The sequence below is a fragment of the Oreochromis niloticus genome, linkage group LG1 (assembly GCF_001858045.2).
Source record: "Oreochromis niloticus isolate F11D_XX linkage group LG1, O_niloticus_UMD_NMBU, whole genome shotgun sequence".
Classification (NCBI taxonomy): domain Eukaryota; kingdom Metazoa; phylum Chordata; class Actinopteri; order Cichliformes; family Cichlidae; genus Oreochromis; species Oreochromis niloticus.
The window spans coordinates 22,955,273-22,978,544 of NC_031965.2; the positions used below are offsets into that span (position 1 = coordinate 22,955,273).

Below are 23,272 nucleotides of genomic sequence, written 5' to 3' on the forward strand. Positions count from 1 at the left end.
TGGATACAGCATCTTAGTAAGACGTTTCTGAGATTTCTAGGTCAAAATACACTTAGAAGTACAAAATTACACATCACTGTATTTCCTAAGGGAACCATCTATAATATAAAAAGCATGAGTCCCAGTACACAACTCTGTGGAACTCCATGACTTTTTTTAAGTGCTGCAAACATTTTCCTTTAATCGTGCTTTAATAATAGTTTATGTCTATAGTAATTGATGTAGTCAGTGTTATCAAATGTTTCACCTGCCAGGAGCCACAGGAGGATCAGTGATAACCTTCAGTAGTGCTGTTTCTGTGTTGTGATGGACTCTAAATCCTGACTGAAACTTAAAATGCACCATTCCTGAGGTAATTTATTCAAGGTTTGACACCTGTGGCCTTGAACTGAGTACAAAAGAAAATAAGAAACATGAGAATAGAAGGCAAAAACCTTTTAATATAAAATCTTCAAGAAAGTCAAAGGACTACATCATCAGAGAAAGACAGAATCTCGTTTTGTAGGGATGAAATGAGCCATATTGTTAGACCACATACCTACCATCTGTATGACATGAAAAACTTAGTGGAAAGTGCTTTGTATCAAAATCAGTGGGTGTTCATTATTTAAAGTACAAAATTCACATAAAAAAGCTAAAAGACTGACAAAGGAACAAAATCTTTCAGCGACCACAGAGCAAAAATACATGCGAATTACATGTTACATTTACTTTCAGACAGGATTCTTTCGTACATCAATTAATGCATTGTTTGAGGTCAGCGGTCCAATGTTGAGGCTGGAGCGACGGGACTCTCGGCGAGATTTAACCACAGGCAGGGCTGTTGGCCCAGTCCAAGACCCCACAGCAGTTTGACCTACACGTTTAACAGGGCCATCGCTGGCCACCTGAAGCCACAGCTCCTCCATGATGGCAGGTTCCTCCGTTGGGAGAGAAGAGCGCCTCCACGTGGATGGAAGAGGGGTGTTCACCAGCTCCCGCATTTCCTCCCTAGACTTGGAAGGTCTGTCCAGCTGCCCTGGCCCTCTGCCTCCTGAGCTGTCTTCGGGGCAACGGGGAAGCTTTTCCATGCTGCCAACGTTCGCAGGTTTACCATCAGATGGCACGACTGAAAGACAGTACGTTAACAGGATATTTACTAATGCAGGAATACATTATTTTTAACTGTAAAAATCACTAAATTCGACTGGAAAACTCCAAAAGTTACAAAATAGAAGGAAAATTTGAACTGAAGGCATCTTGTTCCTAGTCCTGCAGAATGACATCACAATCACACACTAAAAATAAACACTTTTGTACCTTTAGGATGCTCTTTTGGCTGAGTGGCTGACCCACAGAGTTCCCTCAGTTTGCTGTTTAGTTCCAGATTAGTGGCCTTGTAATGGTTCAGCTCCCTGCTGAGGTTGAGGATCCATCCCTCATACTGCCGCTGCCGCCCTAACAGGCCCTCGTCCATTTGTTCTGTCGGGACGATAAAACGCACACAGTACGATATTAACGGAAACACCATCTGCCACTTTAACTTATACTCTACCTTTGAGCCTTAAATATGTTCAGTGTGTGAGACTATTTAGTCTTCAGAATAGCATGGCTGGTTTATGTTAGTCTCACCTCGACACTGCTGCAGTAAGAGCTGCACACTCCTCTCATGTTCCTTCTGCTGTTGTGTAAGCCGGCGATCTGTGTCGAGTTGTGTGCGATCGAGTGCATTTTCCAGCCACTGCACCAGCCTCTGCTGCTCATCTAGTTGCATTTCCAGCTCAGCTAGGGCAAGTTGCAGCTTACGCTCTTCTTCACGCAGAGATACCACCTGCAGGAAATGTGCACACAAACACTCATAAGCCTACAACTGTGAGTCCAGACGCAGTCCAGAGTCACATGTGCAAGGTGCACCTGCTCAACTACTTGTTAACATGAATATCTAAACATGGCAGCAACTCCAAGCATTGTGCATGTAGACATGGCCAAGACAACTTGCAGAAGTTCAAACTGAGCATCAGAAATTTAAGTGACTATGGCATGGCTGTTGGTGGCACCTGAGCTGGACTGAGTGTTGCTGCTGATCTACTGGGATTTTCCCACACAACCAATTTTAGAGTTTACAGAAAATGGTCAGAAAACGAATATATCCAGGGAGCGACAGTTCTCTGGATGAAAACACCTTGTGGATGTTGGTAAATGACCAGATTGTTTCAAGCTTATAGGAAGGAAGAGTGACTCAAAAAACCACTCATTACAATCAAGTTATGGATACATACTGAACCCTGAAGCAGCCTGGGTGCCATTCCTCTCAGTGAACAACAGGAAACTGAGACTGCAATAAACACGGCTCACCAAAACTGGACAATAGATGACTGGAAAAACATTGCCTGGTGATGAGTCTTGATTTCTGCTGTCACGTTAGGTAGGGTCAGCTTTGACACAGCTTTTGACATCAGGAAAACATGGATCCATCCTGTCTTGTATCAATGGTTCAGTCTGGTGGTGGATGGTACTGTAACGGTGTACTGTTACTAACCATGTCAACCCCTTTATGACCACAGTGTGCCCATCTTCTGATGGTTGCTTCCAGAAAGATGACACTCCATGTCACAAAACTCAAATCATCTCAAACAGAGACACATTTCAGCTTTGTAACTGCTGTTTTGTTGAAAGGGAAGTAGCATGCATCACCGGGCGTTTAATGTTTCACATTAAATGTGAAGGAGAGGGCATACTAAAGAAGAGCACAGCCACAAACTAATCAGACTGAGGTGCTTACATGGCCACAGTTCTCTCTATTTTTATCATCTTAAGGTTTATTCTACCCCCTAAAAATGAATACAATTTGTGTGGGTCTGTTTATTCAGAACATTTTTTATTCGGTTTCACATACCTTGTCGAAGTACTTGCACAGCAGAGCTCTGGTCTCAGAGGCAGACAGGTAACTGAGCTTGGCCATGAGATTCATCTCCCACTGGGAGAGCATACTGGCAGAAGCCCGAAGCTGTCTCTGTCTTTGAGTGATGGCTTCATTCTTATACTCAATCGCTGCATCCAGAGCCTCAATTGCCTCGTCCAGTTGGAAAAGCGTTCGCTCCTCCTGGTAACATCAGAGTGAACAGATGTCCTTAATGAATACCATGTACAATTCATTTTCAGTTTGAAACTAGAGCTTTCCACATTCTTGATAATTAGGCTGTTATTGTGACTGTATTCAGTACATGTATTCTGTACATCAAAATATTAATCTAAAGAGTGCTGATAATTAAAATCAGATAAAAGAGCTTGAACCTCAGAGTAATATCTGACCTCTGGTGAGAGCAGGTTACCCTGCCGCAGTTTATCGTCCAGCTCAACTCGCTGTTTAAATAATGAATCTTTCTCTTGACGTAGGTTGGAGATCTCTTGCCGGATCTGTTGGGAGTCTTGAGCGCTACTACTGCGAAGGAGACCATTCCTCTCACTCAACTCTTCCTCGAGTAATTCAATGCGCCCGGTGAGTGTCATTAGATCTTTACTTAGGGCCTGGAGGAAAGATGAATAAAACAGGACTCAGCATCTGCAAGTCCCCTGTGCTAATAAGCTGAATTGTTTGTGTTAATACCTGACTGGAGCGGAGCCTCTTGGTTTCCAATCCACTGCGTTCCTGTAGCAATGCTTCTTTCTTGGCCAGGATTTCCTCTCTTTTCGTCAGCTCTCCCTCCAGATCTTCCAATCCTCTCCTCTGTTCTAGTATCCGTTCCATCTCCTCATCCAGCCAGCGCTTTTGATCCTCAATTTTCTGCTCACAGGTGAGTTGAAACACAAAAGGACACATAAAAGCACAATAACAGACAGTAATAGTATTTCTAGGTGCCATACGTGTATACACTACTACTGCATCTCAGCTCTTGCTGCACCTGCTGCTCTTCTAATGAGATGACAGAGCCGTTGCTGCCACTGCGTCTCTGCCTCTGGAAAGCTGCAATCGCTTCGGTCTTTATCTTCAGGATCTTCTGCTGCTGCTCATTCTTTATTTCAAGTTCCTGGTATGGTGGAAATAGCATAAAAGTCACATTTTCACACATCGCACTGCAAGAACAGGAAGAACTGCATTCGGCTGCAATTTCCAGTCAAGCTAATTTGCTCATCACTGCCCCCCAAAAAACTGATTCTATACTCAAACTAAGGCTGCTGAGTCAAAAGTATTTAGGTGGAGGTGACAGAGGACACATGTTTGTCCTGTAGGAAAGTGGACCCTAAGATGAGACGTTTTTGACTGTAAAGCCTTTATCGCAAGGGCAACCACCAGTCAACGCCACCCTACCTCCACTGTGGGATGTCTGCGAGTGTAGCCTGGGGGCAAAGTGAGCCCCATTTGCTCTCTCTTGGCTCGAGCTGCAATAAACACTGAGCAAGTTTAAGCTGCAAAGGAAAGAGGTGTGCTTGATTTATAATTCAAGAAACAAACAAGAGCTTTTTAGTGAAAATGAATCCAAAAGCCGTTTAATCTCGATTTTTTTTGGTTTCATGTTTGTCGGAAAAAATCATAACTGACATAAAGTTGGATTAATTACCCAGCCTGAACTGAAACTGCAGTGCCATCTGTCGCACAGACTAATATTTTTCAATTAAACTTTGCTTAGTTACAAACAAACAAAGCCACTCAGTGGTACCTTGACTCTGTGAGTTCTCTGCTGCATTTCGTTCTCCAGACGACGCTTCTGCTGACTTTCCTGACGCAGCCGCTTTTGCAGCTGCTCCTGCTGCTGTCTCATAGATTGGACGCTTCTCTCCAGCTCTAACACACGGCGCTCACTCTGGGCAGGAAGGTTCGCGAGACGGGCAGTATCCCTCTGACGCTGACTTAGTACCTAATGTTTAACCAGAAATATTTTCACTTTTAGAAGTTTACAGGTCATGTTTAAAAATCAGGATGTGAAATCATTAAGAACACAGTTTTAAAAAGCAGCATATCACCGACACAAAACACCGGCCTCACTCTTGGCGGCACATGAATACAAACCTGAACTTTGCTCTGGGCAGCAGCTATCTTCCTGCGACATTCCTGTGCTCTGGTCTTGTCTGTGATGCTGATCTCTCTCTCTTGCCTCTCTAGATCCTGCAGCTGCCGCTGGGCCTCCTGCAGCTCCTGCCGAGCCTGCACAGCTTCCCCCTCCAGAGCTGTGATCTTATGGCTGTACTGCTTGTTCAGAGCCTGAGCATCCTTACCTTAAAAAGCAAACAACTGATTCAGAAAAAACACAAAAGAGAATACTTTTTGTGAAAAGGATGAAGCCAAAATTTAAATTGCTACCTGTTTTGACGAGTTCCTTAATGAGTTCTTCTTTCATGCGAATGGTGACAGAGAACTCCCTGATCTTCTGCTGTGCCTGAAGAAGTCCCCACTCTGAAACACCTTCAAAGCTTTTTAGACTTTCCCCACTGCTGGAGTTGGCTACAGAGAAATTTGAAAGTGAACACACGAGGTTGGTGGTGATATAATGAGGAAGGGGACACAGCTTTGACTCAACTCAAGCACGAGTGGAGTGTAAGATAGAAACAGAAAAGAGGCAACAAAACCATAACAATCAGTTTTAGAAGTCTGCTGTAACCACTGGTTGAACATGTAACCACAATAAAGTACAAAATTAAGCTATCATTCCACGTGATGTTAGCGTCTCTGCAATTCACTTAATTCATTTTCTGTGCATGCCGCACACAGAAATGGATACTATGTCTGCAAAAACACAGAAAAATAAGCAAAAGGAAGCAAAACTGGATCATAACTGATCGTGTTTGTAACAAAGTGTTTCTGACTGTATGACACTGCATGACTTAAACTTGATTTTTGATTTGAGAACAAATGAATAAATGTTCCACTAGTGAAGAAGTAGTACAAAAAAGAAATCCAGACAATACCTTCAACATCCCACTCAATGCTCCATTAAATCATTTCTGAGCATCTAGTAATCTTGGTAGTGAGCAAGTTGTTAGACTTACATGCTTTTCTGGCTAAACAGGGGTGCTGGTCTGGCTCCAGCCCTTTGCCAGCAGCTGGTAATCCCCCTGACTGCATGTCCCGCTTGGTCCAGGTCAGATTCACCTGCCTGACAGAATAACGCACAATTCACAAATACCATGAGCACAGGCGTAACACAATGACACTTATAATGAACAGTTGATTGACACGATTGCCCAGACAGTTGTTTAGCAACTTTTTTTTAAAAATTGAAACTCTATTTAGATTCAGAAGAAACAACATACTTTGATCTCTCTTGTCCAGAATGACTGCCCTCTTTTTCCCTGTAATGCATTTCTGCTCCACCTGGGATCTCCTGCTCCTCATACAGTTTCCCATCCTGATCAGTGCAAGGCCCATTACCAATGTATCCCACTGGACTGACCTGCAATCACACAAAACACACAGATGTAGAGGTATGAAAACTACAAAACAAAAGAATAAATTGGACTCTTTGCATCTTAATATGGATTTTTCTACTTCTTTTTTTTTAATAGCTGGTTACCTGTCTGTGGGTGCCTCCATTCTGACTGTGCTGCATGGAGCCCATGGGGGCAGTGTGCGGCCGCAACCTCATGTTAAGACCCAGGCCCATCAGTCCTGCAGTAGAGAGCTGACACTGTAGATCTGCTATCAGGTCCTGCTGCTCCTGCAGCTTATCACTCTGAGACAGTAAGAGGACAATAAAATCAGTATCACATTACTAAGATCAGATATGATCTGAAACATCAAGTTTAAGTTTTGGCACAGCTCGGGTGCGGGTCAGTAGGATTAACTTTGTGATGATGATTAAAAAAATAATATTAAGATCAGAAGTGTGAGTCACTGCTTCAGGAGAAAAACAATATAAGAGATAAACTTTGTCTAACCTGCTGCTTGTACTGCTCCATAGCATCTTCCAGAGCTGCTAGAAAGTCCGTGTTCTCCCTCTCTAACCGCTGGATCTGAGACTGAAGGTGTGCAATAGTATCTTCCTTCTCTCCATCTTTATCACTGTCATGGTCATGGCTCCACCTCTCCTCCACAGCGGTGTCCTGAGGAGTAATTTATAGTTAGTAATACATGTCCTATGTTTTTGTTCAAAACGTTACTCTTTAAAAATAATTACTAGTGACTTAATAATTATTTTAGAGTGAAAGGGACAGACCTGGTTCTTTACAGAAGGCCTGCCCCTCCTCAGGCCAGCACTGTCCTCAGTGGAGCTGTTCTCAATACCGCTGTCTGGACCGGAAGCCGTGGTCAGCCCACTTCTCTCCTCCTCCACAGAACAAAGCCACTCCTTCACTCTCAGACTTTGTTCAGCAGTCAGAGCCCCTTCACTCTGCAGCTCCCGCAGCAACCTGTGATCCACCAGCAGCACAGAGAAATTTTTGTACAGCCATAGATTTCACTTATCTCTTCTACATTTTTGTATCAGAGAAACATCAAAAATTATGATTTAGAATGAAAAACACTGATGACTGGGTTTTAAATAGTTTTAACCAAGTTACCTTATGTCATACAACATGTGAAAACCCATGACAGAAAATAAATTAAAAGCTAAAATCCCAAATTTTAACTTTTAATTTATTTTCTGTCATGCAAAAAACAGTTCGCATGACAAATTACTACAATTTTTTCTTCCATTCTCAGAATTATTATTGTTTAGTAATGACACAAATGGAAAATTGCTTATTTTCAAAACATTTATAAATAACAAAACTTCTGACAAGGTTTTACCCATCAAAATCCATACAGCATTATCACCACAGGCTAAAGACGACAGTCGCCAGCACTAGGTTGCAGCCCCTAGGAGTGTGAGACCATTTTTTCTTATCATTGTTGAGTTTTGCTATGACCATATGGGGCAAATAGTGCACTGTTTATGCCTCAGAAACTGTTCAAACATGCATTTTTCTGACATAGTTTTGAGAGATACCAGCAGGGAGTTAATGTAAGACAAACACTGGAAATACTAAAAAGTTCAGTTGTTCCTGATTCTGCCATTGCTTGGTTGTTTTTGTGGGTAGCTGAGATTCTCAGTCTGCATCTTTGGCTGGCTATTCCCATCCTGCGTCACATATTAAGACTTTGGCTGATTGGACACTTTCATTGTCTTCCGATATTTAAAAAAAAAAATTTAATTATGTAATTATAAAATAAAGTCTAAAATGTGTTATGTTTGCACTGGCTTTTTAATTGTATGATATATACATATAAAACTTTTCTCTCTCTAAAGATGTAGATGAGGATTAATTCACAAAGCAACGGTCAACCAATGTGCACATTTTTTCTGGTATGTTAAACTGAGTGTCCAAATCTTACAGCACAGGTTAAATAATGCAGACTAAATCAAACCCATCAATAAATGCTCTTTAACCTGTAAGCAGTGTCTGTGCAGGTCCTATAGTGAGCGCTCTGGACTTGCAGTCTGCTTATTTCTCCCTCTCCAAGTCGAGGTCTCCTATTGGGTTCGGCGTGAGAGATTATGCGGGTCTCTGAACGCTGGCGGTTTTCGAGGGCTCTGCGAAGGGCCTTGATTTGTTGCTCGAGCCCTTCCACGCGATCTGGCTCACGCTTGCAGTTGACTGTAGCACGGTTCTGAATGTTCCTTGCTCTTGTGGCATAGTTTAGTGTGTTCAGGCTCTCATCAAAATCTGAGGAAGATGGACTGATGCAAGCAATCATCAGGGTTTTTGAATTTCCCCCTAAAGAATCTTTTAGTATCCTAGTTGACAGAAGGAAAATAAAATAATCAGGTATTAATGTTTAGTTAGATTGATATGTTTAAGTCCAGATCAACTTATTATAACTTACCTTGTAATTTTAGAATCTCTGTATGGTATGTGAGAGCCTTTCCTCTTGGGGTCCCCCAGTGCCCCGATAACATTTCCCAAAGCTAAAAGACCGCTGTTAATCTGGATACTCTCCTTTAGTCTCTCTCCAGTGTTTCCTGTCCTTAATATGCGCTCTGATCCTGCCAGGTCAACAAAGTGAAACTTGGAAGACAACATTTGTGGTCCAGAACTTCCAGCAGTCCCATAAAGGCGAGAGCTTCCTCGTCGTTGGTCCATGTACACAGTAAAAATGGTGTGGGACCTGCTGGAGTTAGGATTCATCTGGGTTGCACCAGTGTGCCTGGCTGTGTTTCCAGACTCCAGTAAACTTAGCACTTCATCAAGACCCTCCACTTCACACTCCTTTACGCCGCACAAAACTACAAAGTCAAAATGCAATTAACAAATACTTTTTAAATGAAGACATTTCTGCATTCACTACTCAAAAACACGCTTAGAAACATTTAAGACTCTTTATTCCTCACCAATATTGCCCTTATCCTCCCGGATGTGGATGTCCTTGCTGGCAGTCTCAACTTCCAGCAAGTCCTTGAAATCCTCTTTGTAGATCTCCAGATAGGAGACTCGAACAGAGAAGTCTGTGAGGTCATTTTCATCGAGCAGCTTGAAGATATCTGCAACGGCCCTGGGGATGATGCCCTGCTCCTCATCACTAAAGGAACCTAAAATTACAGTTAATTTGTTTTAAATGGAAAATCTGATTCTGTTCAGTTTATTTTTTCCATCCGATAAGAAAAAAAATGCAAAAAAAAGCATTACTTGTATTTTTAAAGTGTGTGTCATGCATGCTTTGTTGAAACCAAACATTTTACTAATATTTTTAGGTAAAAAAATTATAAAAGACAAAAAAGAAGACTTACAAATATTAGCTTCCCCAATGGTGTAAGTCTTGCCTGATCCTGTCTGTCCATAGGCAAAGACTGTAGCATTGAAACCTTGGAAGAAGGCATCTATGAGCGGCTGAACAGACACAGAATAAACCTCCTCCTGACTGCAAGTTTCCTCAAATGGGAAGTCGCAAAGAAAGTGTCGGTCATGACCCAGAGTAACCCTACACAGCTCAGGATCCACAGTGATACAGCTCTCATGGCAGTGCAGAAGCTCTTTAGGCAGCAGGGGACGTACTCGGACAGCCACCTGCACTGCAGAATACTCCCCTCTGCCCTGGCCAGTAGGCAGTTTGGGAGACATTTCTTCTCTCCTCTCTGTTCCGCTGTTATGTATTGATCATCTTTGGACTCCTGAAGAAAACAAAAATCATTTATTGACAAATATTTGATGAACATCTCGTGTCACATTTATGAATATGGTACAAGGTAATAAATGAGGATGCAATTGATGGCATGATAAGATGGGGAAAAAAAGTGCACCCATGACTGAGTAGCTTGTAGAACCACTTTTAGCAGCAATAACTTAACGTAATCGTTTTCTGTATGACTTTATCGGTCTCTAACCTTATTGTGAAGGAATTGTGGCCCACTTTTCCTCACAACATTGCTTCAGTTTACTGAGGTTTGCCAGCTTTCATTCATGCACAGCTCTTAAAGTTGTGCCACAGCATTTAGTCTGTTTAATGTCTGGACTTTAACTGGGCCACTGCAGCACCTAATCCTTTTTTTTTCTGTTGTAGATTTGCTGCCGTGCTTGGGATCACTGTCCTGTTGCATGACTGAGTTTGGGCCAAGTTTGATCTGTCAGACAGATAATCTCACATGTGAATCAAGAATAAGATACAACTTTGCAAACCTACGCGGTGTTGCTATGTGCTGTAGACTTGTTTTGTTTTCTTAGTTTTTTTGCATTTTCTCTGAGCATTGCATGATCTGACCTTGGGGTGCATTTGCTGCGATGTCCACTTCTGGAAAGATTGAGGCCTTTTGTTAAGACACACCTGAATGGTCCGGACCAGGAAACTACCAAAACTTCTGCACAAACACCAGGATAAAGGCACTTGCTGATGCCCAATTAATCAAAGTCACCTGATTAGCAGTACCTGGCTGCTACTAACCATCTACTACACAACACCTTTCCCGGATGTAGTCCTGTAAAGTTTTTCATAACACTGTACTTACTGCTGAAGAAAATTGATAAGATATGTGTTCAATAAAAAGATCAAATAAAATATTTTTTTTTACAGTTATTTAAAGAACAAAACAAAATCACAATCTTTTTTAGATGCATGCAGTATAAAAAAAGTTTTGATTTCGAGGCTTTTTAACACAGCAATCTCTCCCAAAGTTATAGTGTTACTAAAAATATATACCTGTACCAAGATCTAATTCAAAATACACGTTTACAATTTCACATTAAACCCCTTCAAGGATGCTTTATTATTACTTGGATTAGTCTGAGCCTTGTGTAGTAATAAGCTTCCCCTATTTACTGGTTAATCACAGCTCTGCACTAACGACACAGTAGTTATATGACACAGTTAAAGTCTTCAACAGTTTAAAATAGCGGGTGTCGCGTTGTGAATCATCTTTTCTTATTTTTTTGGGTAAGTACTGTTACGTTACTGCGTTTTAACCCAAGGGTAGCGTTTCATCAGCGACTTCATTAGTTAATTTATCGCTTTTTCACGCAGACAAACCAGCTTCGTGTCGAGTAAAGAAAAAAAGTTCTAGTTCACATCCAGAACTAATCACAGCGCTGTTAACTTGTGTTTCCCAAGTTAGCAGGGTAACGCTAGCTCGCTGTTGTACAGGGTTACAAAAAACAAAAGAAGAAGTAGAAGAAAAAAACACAAAGAATGTACTACCTCTATTAATGAGAAAAAATGTCGGCTTTATCTTAGGACTGTTTCATTTTCACACTGCTTCTTAAAGTTCACAAGTTCGTGAGGCTGCCTGTTTTCCAGATTCACTTCAGCTAAGCTAAAGTTAGCTGACAGTCTAAACAACAACATCAAAAACTTGAGGATGAGGGTGGATAAAAGCTGATAACGCGCGAACTAACTCGGCCCGTTAGAAATGCGTAACGTTAAACGGCGTACATCGACAGTTTTCGTAAGCACTAAACATTTTTCATGACTTACTTTAATGCAGCAGAAGTTGTACCACGAATTCAGAGTAACTCTGGAGAGCTTTTTTGGGGGAGAATGGAAGCTGAGGGGCAGTCCACGGGCAGCCCAGGGGAGGAGCACGAAACCTTGGCCTGGGTTTGATCTGCAGCAGCAAAGCATCATGGCTGAGAGGTGACAACATCTCAGCAGGTCACAGCACACGCGATTTAGTACAAAAGGCACTTTAATCATTAGGGTTTTGTTTTGTTTTTTTGTTAACTGCATACTTTGATATGGATGCTGGATTGTAAAATAATTTATGGGAGCTGCGAGAAATTTCTGTTATCTGCACGAAAACCACATTATGTGCAAATGCAACTATCATGAAAGATATTTTTTTAAATTCACTTTTATTTCTATAGAGCCAAATCACAACAGCAGGCGCTTTATATTGCAAAGTGAAGACCCTACAGACCCTACAGACCCTAGCACCCAACAATCACATTTAACCCTCTGAGCAAGCACTTGGCGATGGTAGGACTCTAACAGGAAAACTCTTTGTGCAGAACCAGGCTTAGGTAAGAGAGAAAGACAGGGCAAAACATACTGTAGAAGAGATCTTGAGATTAATAATAACTAGGGATTGAATGCAGAGTGGTGTGTAATCACATAGTGAGTAAACAAGAAACACTCAGTGGAAAGCACCCAGCAGCCTAGGCCTAGTGTAGCTAAGGGCGAACTCAGGGTCACCTGGTGCAGCCCTAACTGTGCTTTATCAAAAATGAAAGTTTTGAATTTTACAGTGATATTTATTCCATGGTTCATTCTCACCACGTGTCCAGCCTTGTTTGGACCATAACTGACACTAAAGGTGTACTTTTCTGTTTTTCCCTGTCTCATTTTTGCTGAAAGGATAATCTTAGGTTGTGTCTTCAGTAAATGCAACTTACATTATGTTTGAGAAAATTAAAGGTTGAGGCCAGAGAACTGTTTAGTGGAAGAAAACTGAAGTAAACAGCTTATGGGCTATAATAAAACAAATGAATGGACACTGAACACTATAAATTCCCAAACAACAAACAAAAAAACAAAAGATCAAACTGAACTGTTGATGTGTGCTGGCAATCATCCACCAATCACATTATGTGAGCAGGTCAGTTCAGATGTAACAAGACTTGAAATGTAGGCTATACATGATATGATGTTGAACGAAATGTTGGGCTATATTTAAAGTTCTTCAAAAATTGCCCACTTACCTTGGCTCCCATGTTATATTTAAATATAACAGGCTTATTTACAATGCCCAGTTGCAGGACAGTCTAGTGGTAGCTGTAGCTCTTATTCTCACTGAAAAACTGGGTTTAAATGCCCACAAGAAAATGTGGTACAAAACTCTTACATTCTCTGATTTTGTTGAAACATTATGCATTATACTTTTCCTAATGTTTTACTTGCTATCATTTTTGTATTATCTGTGTACAGGCCCTTCTTAAAAAGAGGTCCAAATCTCAAAGAGGCTAGTTGTTTAAATGATGTATCTAAAAACAACAGTGATGCTGATAATCATAGCCACAATAGCCATGATTACAAATGGTGATGAAAAACCACAAGCACAGTAAACAAATAAATGTGTTTATTTGCACATGAAGTTTGGCCTTTCTCTCTCTCTTGCAATCTGTTAAAATCTTAGTAAATTCCAAACTGACAACCAATAACTGTTTAAACAGATATGGTTTATGGCCACTTTTAAAAACAGTTGAGGGTGCAGTATGTCTAAAATGTGAACAGAGGGCAGTGTTGCATCATAGTCTGAAAAGGGACATTTTTTTTTGCAAAGACTCACAGTGTAGGTTTAACAATAAACTTGCTCGTTGAAAGAGAATAGAGAATAGTAATAGTTTTCCTAACAGTGATCCTACTACTTGTAATTGATGTTACCATTTCTTCTGGACCACAACACTGTTATGGAATTTGTATGTGCAGTGGTGAGGGTGAGGTAGGGAAGGGGATATTTTGGATGAGGTGTCAAAAAATTGAAAGAATGAAGACCAACAGCGCACCTAAGGAAATATTAAACAAATAATGTATTATTTATTGTTATATATATCATATTGCCTATTTGTAGTAAAAGCATGCTGGCAAAGGAAGGGGCATGGCAGATTAATAGTTTATTTGAAAAATCAATAAACCTTGAATAAGGTTAGATCTGCAAATAAAGAAGAAAAACTCAACTAAAACCCCCTAAAACTCATAGAATTAGATTATTAAAATATTACTTTACTATAACATTATAATATGCAGTACTGTGCAAAAGTTAGGCAGGTGTGAAAAAATGCTGTAAACAAAGAATGCTTTCAGAAATATAAATGATTGTTTATTGGCCCCAAATGTATTCCACAGCAGCACAAGGACCCCAAACATACAGCCAAAGTCATTAAGAACTGTCTTCAGTGTAAAGAAGAACAAGAAGTACTGGAATGGATGGTGTGGCCCCCACAGAGCCCTGATCTCAACATCATCAAGTGTGTCTGGGATTACATGAAGAGAAGGATGTGAGGAAGCCTACATCCACAGAAGATCTGTGGTTAATTCTTCAAGACGTTTGGAACAACCTACCAGCCGATTTCCTTCAAAAACTGTGTGCAAGTGTACCTAGAAGAACTGATGCTGTTTTGAAGGCACTTCTATTTTTGAAAGCATTATTTGTTTACAACATTTTTCTCACTTACCTAAAACTTTTTTCACAGTCCTGTATATATATCTACATTGACAATGCTAAAAAACAGCAACTACATTAAACTAACAAATCAGTACAGTGAACTGGAGGCCGGTTAGGGAGCCAGTCTACACTGGGGAGTGTCCAGGGGGGCAACCAGCGACACACCAAATTTCTTTCAAACTAAGACAGTATCCTTCATATTTATCACTCATTACATCACTCTCCCCTTTTACCCGTCAGCGTTTGGACCTCAACAAAGACGCCTAGCCTCGCAATTACATGGCTCTCCATCTTACTGAAAGGAAAAACTAAACAAAAACTAATTAACTCTAAAGAAAGACGTGACTACTCAGTTAAAAGATGAAACACTTTTGTGGCTAATACATTAAAATAGACAAGCTAAAATTTAGTAAAAAGGCCTAAACAAGAAAGGAGCAGGGGAAACATATAAAAAAGATGGAGAAAAATGATTGGTAACTGAGGACCACACTGCTATAGACTAGAGACTTAATGCTGTGATCCTCACCGCTGCCAGGCACTGGGAAGCCAAACAGGAAATAAAAATTTGGTCCACAAACACCAGGATCAGACAATAACATAAAGAAAGTCACTAATGTGCTCATTCTGGTACCATCCGAAACTGGAAGAAGGCCAAAAAGCCAAGAAGAGGCTGAATAATGGACGATAGGTGCATAGGACGATGTAAGCATTAGAGGAGTGAGGGTTGATGGTGCGTTCAAAAACACTACTCAGGTGAGGAACATTTTTCACTGAGAGTTCTCTACTACACATGCACAATCTGGAGATTCAGCAGACACCATCACTCTCTCCTTTTTCCATTAAAAGCAACGTGAGACCGAGATACACGCAGTCAAAAGTAAGTACCACTGATAACCCAAGTGGCTGTCAAAGTGAGCATGCTTGTTTCTGATAATAATGCCCCAACAACCAGGCTGAGATCAGAATACTCACTGCAGTCTCACTTTGCAAGCACTCATTAGACTTTTTTTTTTTTATCTGCACAGAGGTGTGACTCATCCGCACTGGAAAACGCTGTAGAGAAGGGCAGTGGAGCCAGAGGAGAAGGGATGGAATGACAAGAAAGTGGATGTAATGTGATAAGGTTAAGGAGCGGGGGAAAACAGGACGGTGAGGTGAAGAGAATGGGCAAAACATCAGATTTCAGGCCAGGTGCTCTCACAGACCAACTTTGTTGTGTATCAACCTAGACAGACAATGGAGAGGTAAAATGCAGAGGATCGGGGGCTTTATTACTGAATCATTACCTCTTGTGGATCCCTGGGGGACGGACAAAAGCCAGCCTCCAGCCTACAGTCTTTTATTAAGACTGTAGAGGGGAGAACTGAAGAACAGAGGGAGGTCTTTTTTGTGGTGGTAATAAACACTACTGTTTTTAATTCACTCTGCAGCTAAGTCAGTGACTGACTGGCTGGTGTGAATTGTCTTCTGTTCAGTCATCTCTATTCATCTGTCATTCTCTGTCTGCCTCCCTCTCTATCTCTGGGCATCTTTTTCGTCACTCAACACTCAATCTTGTTTTAGAATTCTGTGTCTAAAGTATCCCTGCTCCCTCATGGAGCCATTGCTGCGTCTCAGCCACAGTATGGAGCCCTCTCTGCAACTAAAGACTTCCTGTTTCCCTCCAGTGTAACTACATCCTGGCACACTATCCACTATGTGATTCCTTATTTCTCAGAAAGCTGTGTAACATCAAGGAGAAGATAGATGGCTGGTGCAGCACAGTGGCGACACATTTCATCACGCTCCTTGGAAACTCCTCAGATATACAGCCCCCCTAATGAAAGGAAAAAGATTGCACAAACTTTACTTTTAGGGCGCATGACACGGCTCTTTTCTGTGTTCTTGTTTTGGAAATGCAAAAGTTAAAGTTATTCGTGCACTGTAGGAACACAGAGGCTCTTTTCAGCAAAGCCTTCCTTGGCTGTCAGCTGAACAGCGTTGCTCTGTGCTGCAGGAACTGAAGTGTTAAACAACCTCTGCTCACATATGTCCCTGCTTACAGTCTATCAGGCAGTTCTTAAAACACATTTCAGAAGGAATAGAGTGTAGAAAATCTTCTTTTTTTAAGCCTTAAAGAATCAGAAAGGAAAAGACTGAACTTTTAATGTTTTATATGATGTTTAATGGTTGTACTGGAGGCAATACAGGCATTATAGTTTTATCACAGAAAGAGTACCAAAACTAAAATCAATAAAACATAATTATAAATCAAAACATCCGTAGGCATAATGATTACGTGCATATAAATTTTAAGGCACTATTACAAAAATAATGCTATATTTCAGGACGGGCTGTCATTCTTTAGTCTTTCCAGCTTATTGCAAGTATCCTCAAGTCAAGTGCTGTTTTACTCTCTGCTACATGTACCAATTTTCTACATGCATTTCTATTTTTTTGCACAATAAATAGATTTTTCTTAGAATTCATACTGGGAAACAAACATAGTGACTTTGGTGATGTATTTCCCCAGCTGCACTCGCCTCTCCAGCTCACTCATTTCCACCTCTGCCTCCAGAGTGGCAGGGCCCTGCACAGGGCTCGCCAGCATCAGCTCGCCCGTGAGGCGGTCTGAGCGCTGCACTGTGAAGTGGCGGCGAACTGGCCTTCCGCCTAGCAGGGAGAAACGAAGGGTGTCACCTATTGGGCGCAGTGCTGACACTCTGAACATGACGCGGGGAGCTGACAGGTTGGACACAACAGCCAAGTAATGGTAGGAGAAGGAGTTTGGGGCCTGAGAGCATGCCTTGTTGTCCACAGGGCAGGGGTTACGTTCACAGCGCCTGGAAAATAATGAGAAAGATGTTACTAAAAGAGTGATTTTAAAGAATTAGTTGTTACTATACATCTTACACAAAAATAAGGATAATGCTCACATAGGTGACGTTTTGACATATGTAGCGTTAGGAATTTTGGGACAGTCCACACGAACACACTGGAAACCACCATATGTATTAATGCACATCTGGTCCTTCGTACAGTTGTTTTGCCTCGTGGCGCACTCATCAATATCTGTCACAAAAGAGAAACACAAAATCCCCACATTTAGTTGGGACATCATTTACACTGCAGCTCTTTGATTTGCCATTACTGAAAAGAAAAAGAGTCAAAATGAATAACATTTTATTAAGCGTACTTGTAGGCTCTACGTTTTTGTATTACATTCCACATGGTTCAGAATCGGCCTTTTGGAGGAATGCTTTGAGTACTTCTGAGTGCAAATTTAGCAAAAAAAGAAAAAGAAAAAAGAAAAGTGATAGAAAATATAAAGCAGGAAGATGGACTGCTCACCTTTGCAACTGCGTCCGTCACGGGTCACGTTGTATCCTGCAGGACAGGAACAGCGATAGCCTCCAGGGGTGTTAACACAAGCGTGTAAACACAATCTCCCAGCCTGTCCGTTATGAAACAGCTCACATTCATCAATATCTAAAATGCATAACACACACAGACATGGCTAACAACCCATATGGAAACATCATAATATGAAAAATGTATAGTCTGCGTCATCCTAAAGCTGTTAGGTGTACCAGTGCAGGTGTAGCTGTCTCTGCCAGAGATGGTGTATCCTGGCTCACAGGTGCAGTGGGTGGTCCCCTGCACTATAGTGCACCGTGATGGACGAACATAAGGCCCGGTGGTGGCAGCTGGTAAAGTGGATGCAGCAGCAGCTGTGGATGGGGAGGTGGCGGCAGAGGTGTTTGTCATGGTGACAAAGACTGAATAAGGAAGAGAAGACAGGTAAGCAATGCTGGTGTGTTGTAGAAAAAGTTTTCATAACCTGTTTTCATATTTTCTTTGCTATAGCTTTGTATCTGCCCCAGGGATACGAGTTATTTATTTAGTCAGCTGACAATATATGTCAGACACTGATGTTGGTGTGCCGATGGTGATATGAGACAGTGTCAGTCACGCCTGCCAGTGTCAAATGGAATCCAAGAGGAGAGTCACTGGGTTGTATCGGTGGCAACAACATAAAGCCCTCACAGATACGAGTTTGATAGGTAAAATTTAATAAACTCTCTTCTTCTACAAGAACAAGACAGCAGCATGAGCTTAGTGAAGATATCTGACCGTTAATATGTTTGGATTTGTTTATTTTGCCAGTAAGGAATAAAAAGAAGAAAACAACAAAAACACTGAAGTTGACCTTTATGAAAAACATTTGCCCAAATTATGTTAAATGGGGGTTGTGAGTGGGGAGGAATATGTTGCAGTATATGTTTAAATAGTGGGAGGTATAGTGGTTAGCTGGGTTCAAATCTGCTCTTCAAATCTAGGCTTTCTGTGTGGTGTCTGCATGCTCCCCCTGTGTTCTTTCCCAATACTCTGGCTTTCTTCAAAAACATGTCCAAAAACATGGTGGTTCGGTTTTTTGGTGATTCTAAATATAAGCCTTAGTGGTTGTCTGTGTCTGTGTGTTGGCCCTGTGATGGACTGGCAACCTGTCTAGGTCGTATACATGGCCTCTCACCCAGTGACAGCTGGGATGGAGTCCAACTCCTCACCCCCATCCCCCGATGTATAAATGGTATAGTGGTTAGCGCTGTGGCCTCACAGCAGAAACGCTCTGGCTTTAAACCTGTTTGTCAGCTTTTCTGAGTGGAGTTTGCATGTTCTCCCTGTGCTTCATCCCACAGTCCAAACACACATGTGTTTTAAGTAAGCGTCTAAATTGAACCTGCGTGTTCACAGCTGTCTCTCTCTCTCTTAGCCCTGGAAATCTGACCACATCTACCACTCCACTATCTTGGGTAAAGTTGGTGGCTGTTTTAATGTAACGATTGGATGACTATCAAAAACATTACCAGACTTTCAAATCTCTCAGTAAACTATCAAACCATCTGTAACTGCAGAAATATTTAGATAGTGTGAAAAAGGAGATGAATTTAGTAAAACTGTTGGTGTCTACTGCATTTTAGTGCCTAGGCAAGCAAATGCCCAATGCAATCTCTTTCAAATGGTAAAGTATCACCACATTTCATTCATGTGTGTGGTCTGAGTATGCAATGTATTATACTTACATGTTGGCACAGGGCTTTGACAGGTAACTCCAGCCCAGCCTTTGGCACAGACACAGGAAAACTGGTTCACCTCATCAACACACGTCCCACCATTCAGACAGGGCGAGGATGCACACTCATTGATGTCTGAGGGGGAAAAAAGACATTAAGGTTATGTTTGATCTCTGTCCAGAGATACACATATGTATGCAACTCAATAACTTTGATGCTTGAACATCACGAAACATTACATAATGACATATGCATGTGTGCGTAGACATATGAGAAAATACGGGAGCAAATGAGTTAACAGGAGGGGCAGCCAAAGTGTGGGGGATGCCACATCCTGATCAAACAGCCTTTGAGTTGTTATCTCAAAGTCAGCAAGCTGTCAAAGGACATGGAGGCTGGAATATCGCATGTCACAGCATTCAAAAAGCTCTCTGGACAATGACCAAAGTACATAAAGAAATATGATCATGGGTCACATATGAAATGTAACATAGAAAAATGTTGTCGGCATGTTTGATGCCCAGAAAGCAGAATGGTGCAAATAAAAGGGGGCGAGGAGAGGAGAGGTTACACAGAGGATGTTGACAGGATTGTAAAAGTGATCAGTGGGTTAGATAGCATGATGAGTGATGGTCAGAGTAATGAAGTGGAGAAACACTGGTGGGAGGAGGATTAGGAGGACACAATGGGGAAAATGACCATCACAGCAAGGACAGGCAGCAGAAGGCTCCTCTCTCACCTCGGCAGGTTGGTTGCTGGCCACTCCAGGTCAGGCTTTCCTGACAAACCCTGCTCTCTGATCCCACGAGTTCATAACCAGGGTCACACAGGAAGTGAACCTCATGGCCAATGCTGTGCGATTTGCCAAGTTTCCTCCCGTTGATGAGGGACTCCAGTTTTGGGCAGGTGCCTAGAAATTATAAGAACATAACAGCAGAAATATTCTGATATCTAAGAATTTGAATAAAGTCTTTCTAAGATATTTACTTACTGTTGATGGCTTTTGTGTTCTGCCTTGCAGCACTGCTCAGCAGTAAATTTATTTTCTTCTTTAGGTTGCGCAGACTCTGCATGTAGGAGGCTTCATGGGATGACAGAAGCTTCTGCACCTGCTTCAAGGACCCTTGAATTTCTTGCCTGCCAGGACAGTCCTAGAATAAAACAAAGCTACTGAATAAATTCATAAATGTTGAATATTGTAATTCACTACTGATCTTCTAATTCACAAAGAGGATCAGAAAAACCGTTGCAACTATCTAAAAAACCTTGTGAGAAGGTTAGGCACGCTATATAATATTACATTGAAAATGACAGCTTCTTATTAAAAAAACAAAAAAACACCATCCTTGCTAAATATATGAAAATGGAAAAGCAATTTATTTGACTCAGGACAGTTAAAATAATTATTTGTTGAGAGATGAAAGCACCACAAGCCAGTGATGCTGCTTCTATTAGCAGTTTATTTATCTTCTCGTTCATTCAAGGACACGAATTCATTCAAAAGACTTCAAAAAAGGATTTGATTTTCTTTTTTGTATCAAATGAAAGAAAAAATCCAACTTCTAGTGCATTTCTGTAATGTTAAGTCATATAAATTGCACCGGCACATATTTCTGTGTGAATGCTATTGCAATGAGGAAAAAAAATCTCGTCATCTAAATGAATAGACAAATGAATCTGCTCTACCTACTGTGCTATTTTACCCAGTGCACTGCAGAGGCTGAGGTGCTCATATGAAGGAGTAAATCTTGTGGGGATCAGAGAATGTTTTGTCACTATATTTGCCAGCAGGAACCTCCCCCCCGGCTAGCTCCATACTGTAACTCAGTCATGCTGACAAGAAAGGCTCTGTGTGTAACACTTTCTTATGTGGTTCCAGGTGTGATGTTCTGCTTAGGTTTGAAGTTTTAACTACACGAGTCATTATAGAAATGGAGGTAAAAGCTTTCATTAGAGGGTAATTACTTGCTGATTTTTGGGTCAGCCAGTCATCTCCTTCCAGCGCCTTGCTTTCATTTAACAGGGTGTGAGCTCAAGTGAGTGGTACACACCTATTTTCTACCCATACCCGTTCCCTCATTACTCTCGTTGATTCAACAGCATCAGTCCCCACCTGGCCTCTGCTCTCTCACATGTTTTCAGACAACCAATTAGTGTTTTCATCCAGCAGCAGTTATGTAAGAAGAGTCAATATTTGTTGAAAACGCCTTTCTTATTTAGACTGAACTGAGGTTTGGAATGACTTCAGTCATTTTTGGTGCTGATGACTGGTGTTTATCAGGTAGTTGTCAAAGGCCTCTTTCTGCCTGTGCTGGGAGATATTTCACATGGCGTTCATGTTAACTGGGTGATGTTACCACAGTCTGTAGGAGGCACGCGGTGCTGGAGCACAAAATCGCAGCACAGTTCTATTTAATAGATTTAGAGCCTAAATAACAATATGCTCTCACGCACATATACAAGACTCTACAGCATCACACTCACATTATTATGCACTTCTACAAACACATAATTGGCTGGCCATTTTTCAGTAGAAAACAAACAAACAAACACATACAGGCACAGACATGCATGGTAGAAGCTGAAGAGAGCTATTCAGAGCCAGATGCAGCGTTTTGGAAATGTTTAGCTGGTTTGCAGTGAAGCACAGCATAGATATAGTGAGTGAATTCAGCCACCGGAGCCTCTGGGATGTTGCTCTTGAGGCTTGCGTGCAAAGTAAGGGTGACTCAAGGTTTGCTCTGTGAAAATTTTTTTGTGATGCCAAGAAGTACATTCATATTAAGATCTGCTATGGATTTCAGAAGAAGTTATGCATGCCATTCTCTTTAAACCATACATAATTCATGAAGCACATTTTAACCAATTCCTTTTGACATAAGAACTTTAAGTGGAATGACGCGGTATAAGTTCAGGTACCCTGCTGTGACTAATTCATTCATTCATTCACTCAATAGCTAACAATTTTAGTTGCATACTTGCTTACCTGCCCCAAAGTAGGATGAAGCAAACAGAAACACAGTAAGGTGATGGTAGTCACAGGTGATGCAAACATGTTTCCACTAAAACCAGTCCAGTCTGCACTCACTAATCGCTTCTCAAATGTGTTAGAACTTGCGTGTAGTGTGAACTTTGTGCCGCCAGCTCCCAGAGTGTGTAGGAACTCCAGGTGAAAGTAGGACCACAGTTGGCGGTGGGAAAGCTGCCGCAGCTAAACAGTGTGGAATGTTGTTTACTCTTCAGTAGCCAATCAGCAAAGGAGACCACATTATGATCCCTTTTTACTTAATTTGGAGTGCACTTCCTCTACTGTTTAAAGCAGCTTGGTCTTGGAGAAAAGGTACAGTGAAGCTGTAACTTCTGCTGGAATAAAGGTGCTTTCCTGTTCTGTAATTAGACTGATTAATTAGATTGAACTAAAGACTGGTTTCAGCTTTCGAGCATAATGTCCATACCTAACGTGGCTATTAGTGTAGCAGTGGATTGGCAGCTGTATAACATCTGGATCCAAATCAAAAACTGCCCCCAGTTCACTTTTACTTTGCTAAATTCATCATCATTTAATCTCAGACGCTCTTCTTAAACGAGCTATATGCAGCAAGAGTAAGCAGACTACATGTACACCTATCAGCCAGAATATTATAACTGCTGACTTGACGTGAATAACACCGATTACCT

At 41.4% G+C, this 23,272-nt stretch overlaps 2 protein-coding genes across 4 annotated transcripts; both read right to left on the reverse strand.

Moving 5' to 3' along the window:
- Window positions 1–420: 420 nt before the first annotated feature.
- kif7 (kinesin family member 7) lies at window positions 421–11,992 on the reverse strand. 3 transcript variants are annotated; one of them, XM_005467112.4, is made up of 22 exons: window positions 11,855–11,974; window positions 10,649–10,745; window positions 10,275–10,511; window positions 9,681–10,061; window positions 9,285–9,482; window positions 8,780–9,179; window positions 8,343–8,690; window positions 7,131–7,323; window positions 6,853–7,017; window positions 6,489–6,647; window positions 6,229–6,368; window positions 5,965–6,071; window positions 5,279–5,419; window positions 4,988–5,193; window positions 4,638–4,835; window positions 3,882–4,007; window positions 3,587–3,763; window positions 3,292–3,507; window positions 2,876–3,082; window positions 1,612–1,810; window positions 1,300–1,461; window positions 421–1,108 (listed from the first exon to the last, which is right to left on the reverse strand). In XM_005467112.4, the coding sequence occupies exons 4-22, from the start codon at window positions 10,009–10,011 to the stop codon at window positions 714–716; spliced, it is 4,068 nt and encodes a 1,355-aa protein (XP_005467169.1). In that variant the 5' UTR covers window positions 10,012–10,061; window positions 10,275–10,511; window positions 10,649–10,745; window positions 11,855–11,974; the 3' UTR covers window positions 421–713. The 3 variants fall into 3 exon arrangements, with proteins under 3 accessions (XP_005467169.1, XP_005467171.1, XP_003442379.1); XM_005467114.4 differs by lacking the exon at window positions 10,649–10,745 and having other exon boundaries at window positions 11,855–11,984; XM_003442331.5 differs by lacking the exons at window positions 10,275–10,511; window positions 10,649–10,745 and having other exon boundaries at window positions 11,855–11,992.
- A 4,714-nt stretch (window positions 11,993–16,706) lies between these two features.
- Window positions 16,707–22,778, reverse strand: LOC100704236 (fibulin-7). Its single transcript, XM_003442330.5, has 8 exons — window positions 22,581–22,778; window positions 20,586–20,745; window positions 20,334–20,504; window positions 19,604–19,729; window positions 18,110–18,298; window positions 17,871–18,008; window positions 17,456–17,591; window positions 16,707–17,362 (listed from the first exon to the last, which is right to left on the reverse strand). The coding sequence occupies exons 1-8, from the start codon at window positions 22,647–22,649 to the stop codon at window positions 16,999–17,001; spliced, it is 1,353 nt and encodes a 450-aa protein (XP_003442378.2). The 5' UTR covers window positions 22,650–22,778; the 3' UTR covers window positions 16,707–16,998.
- Between the last annotated feature and the right edge of the window lie 494 nt (window positions 22,779–23,272).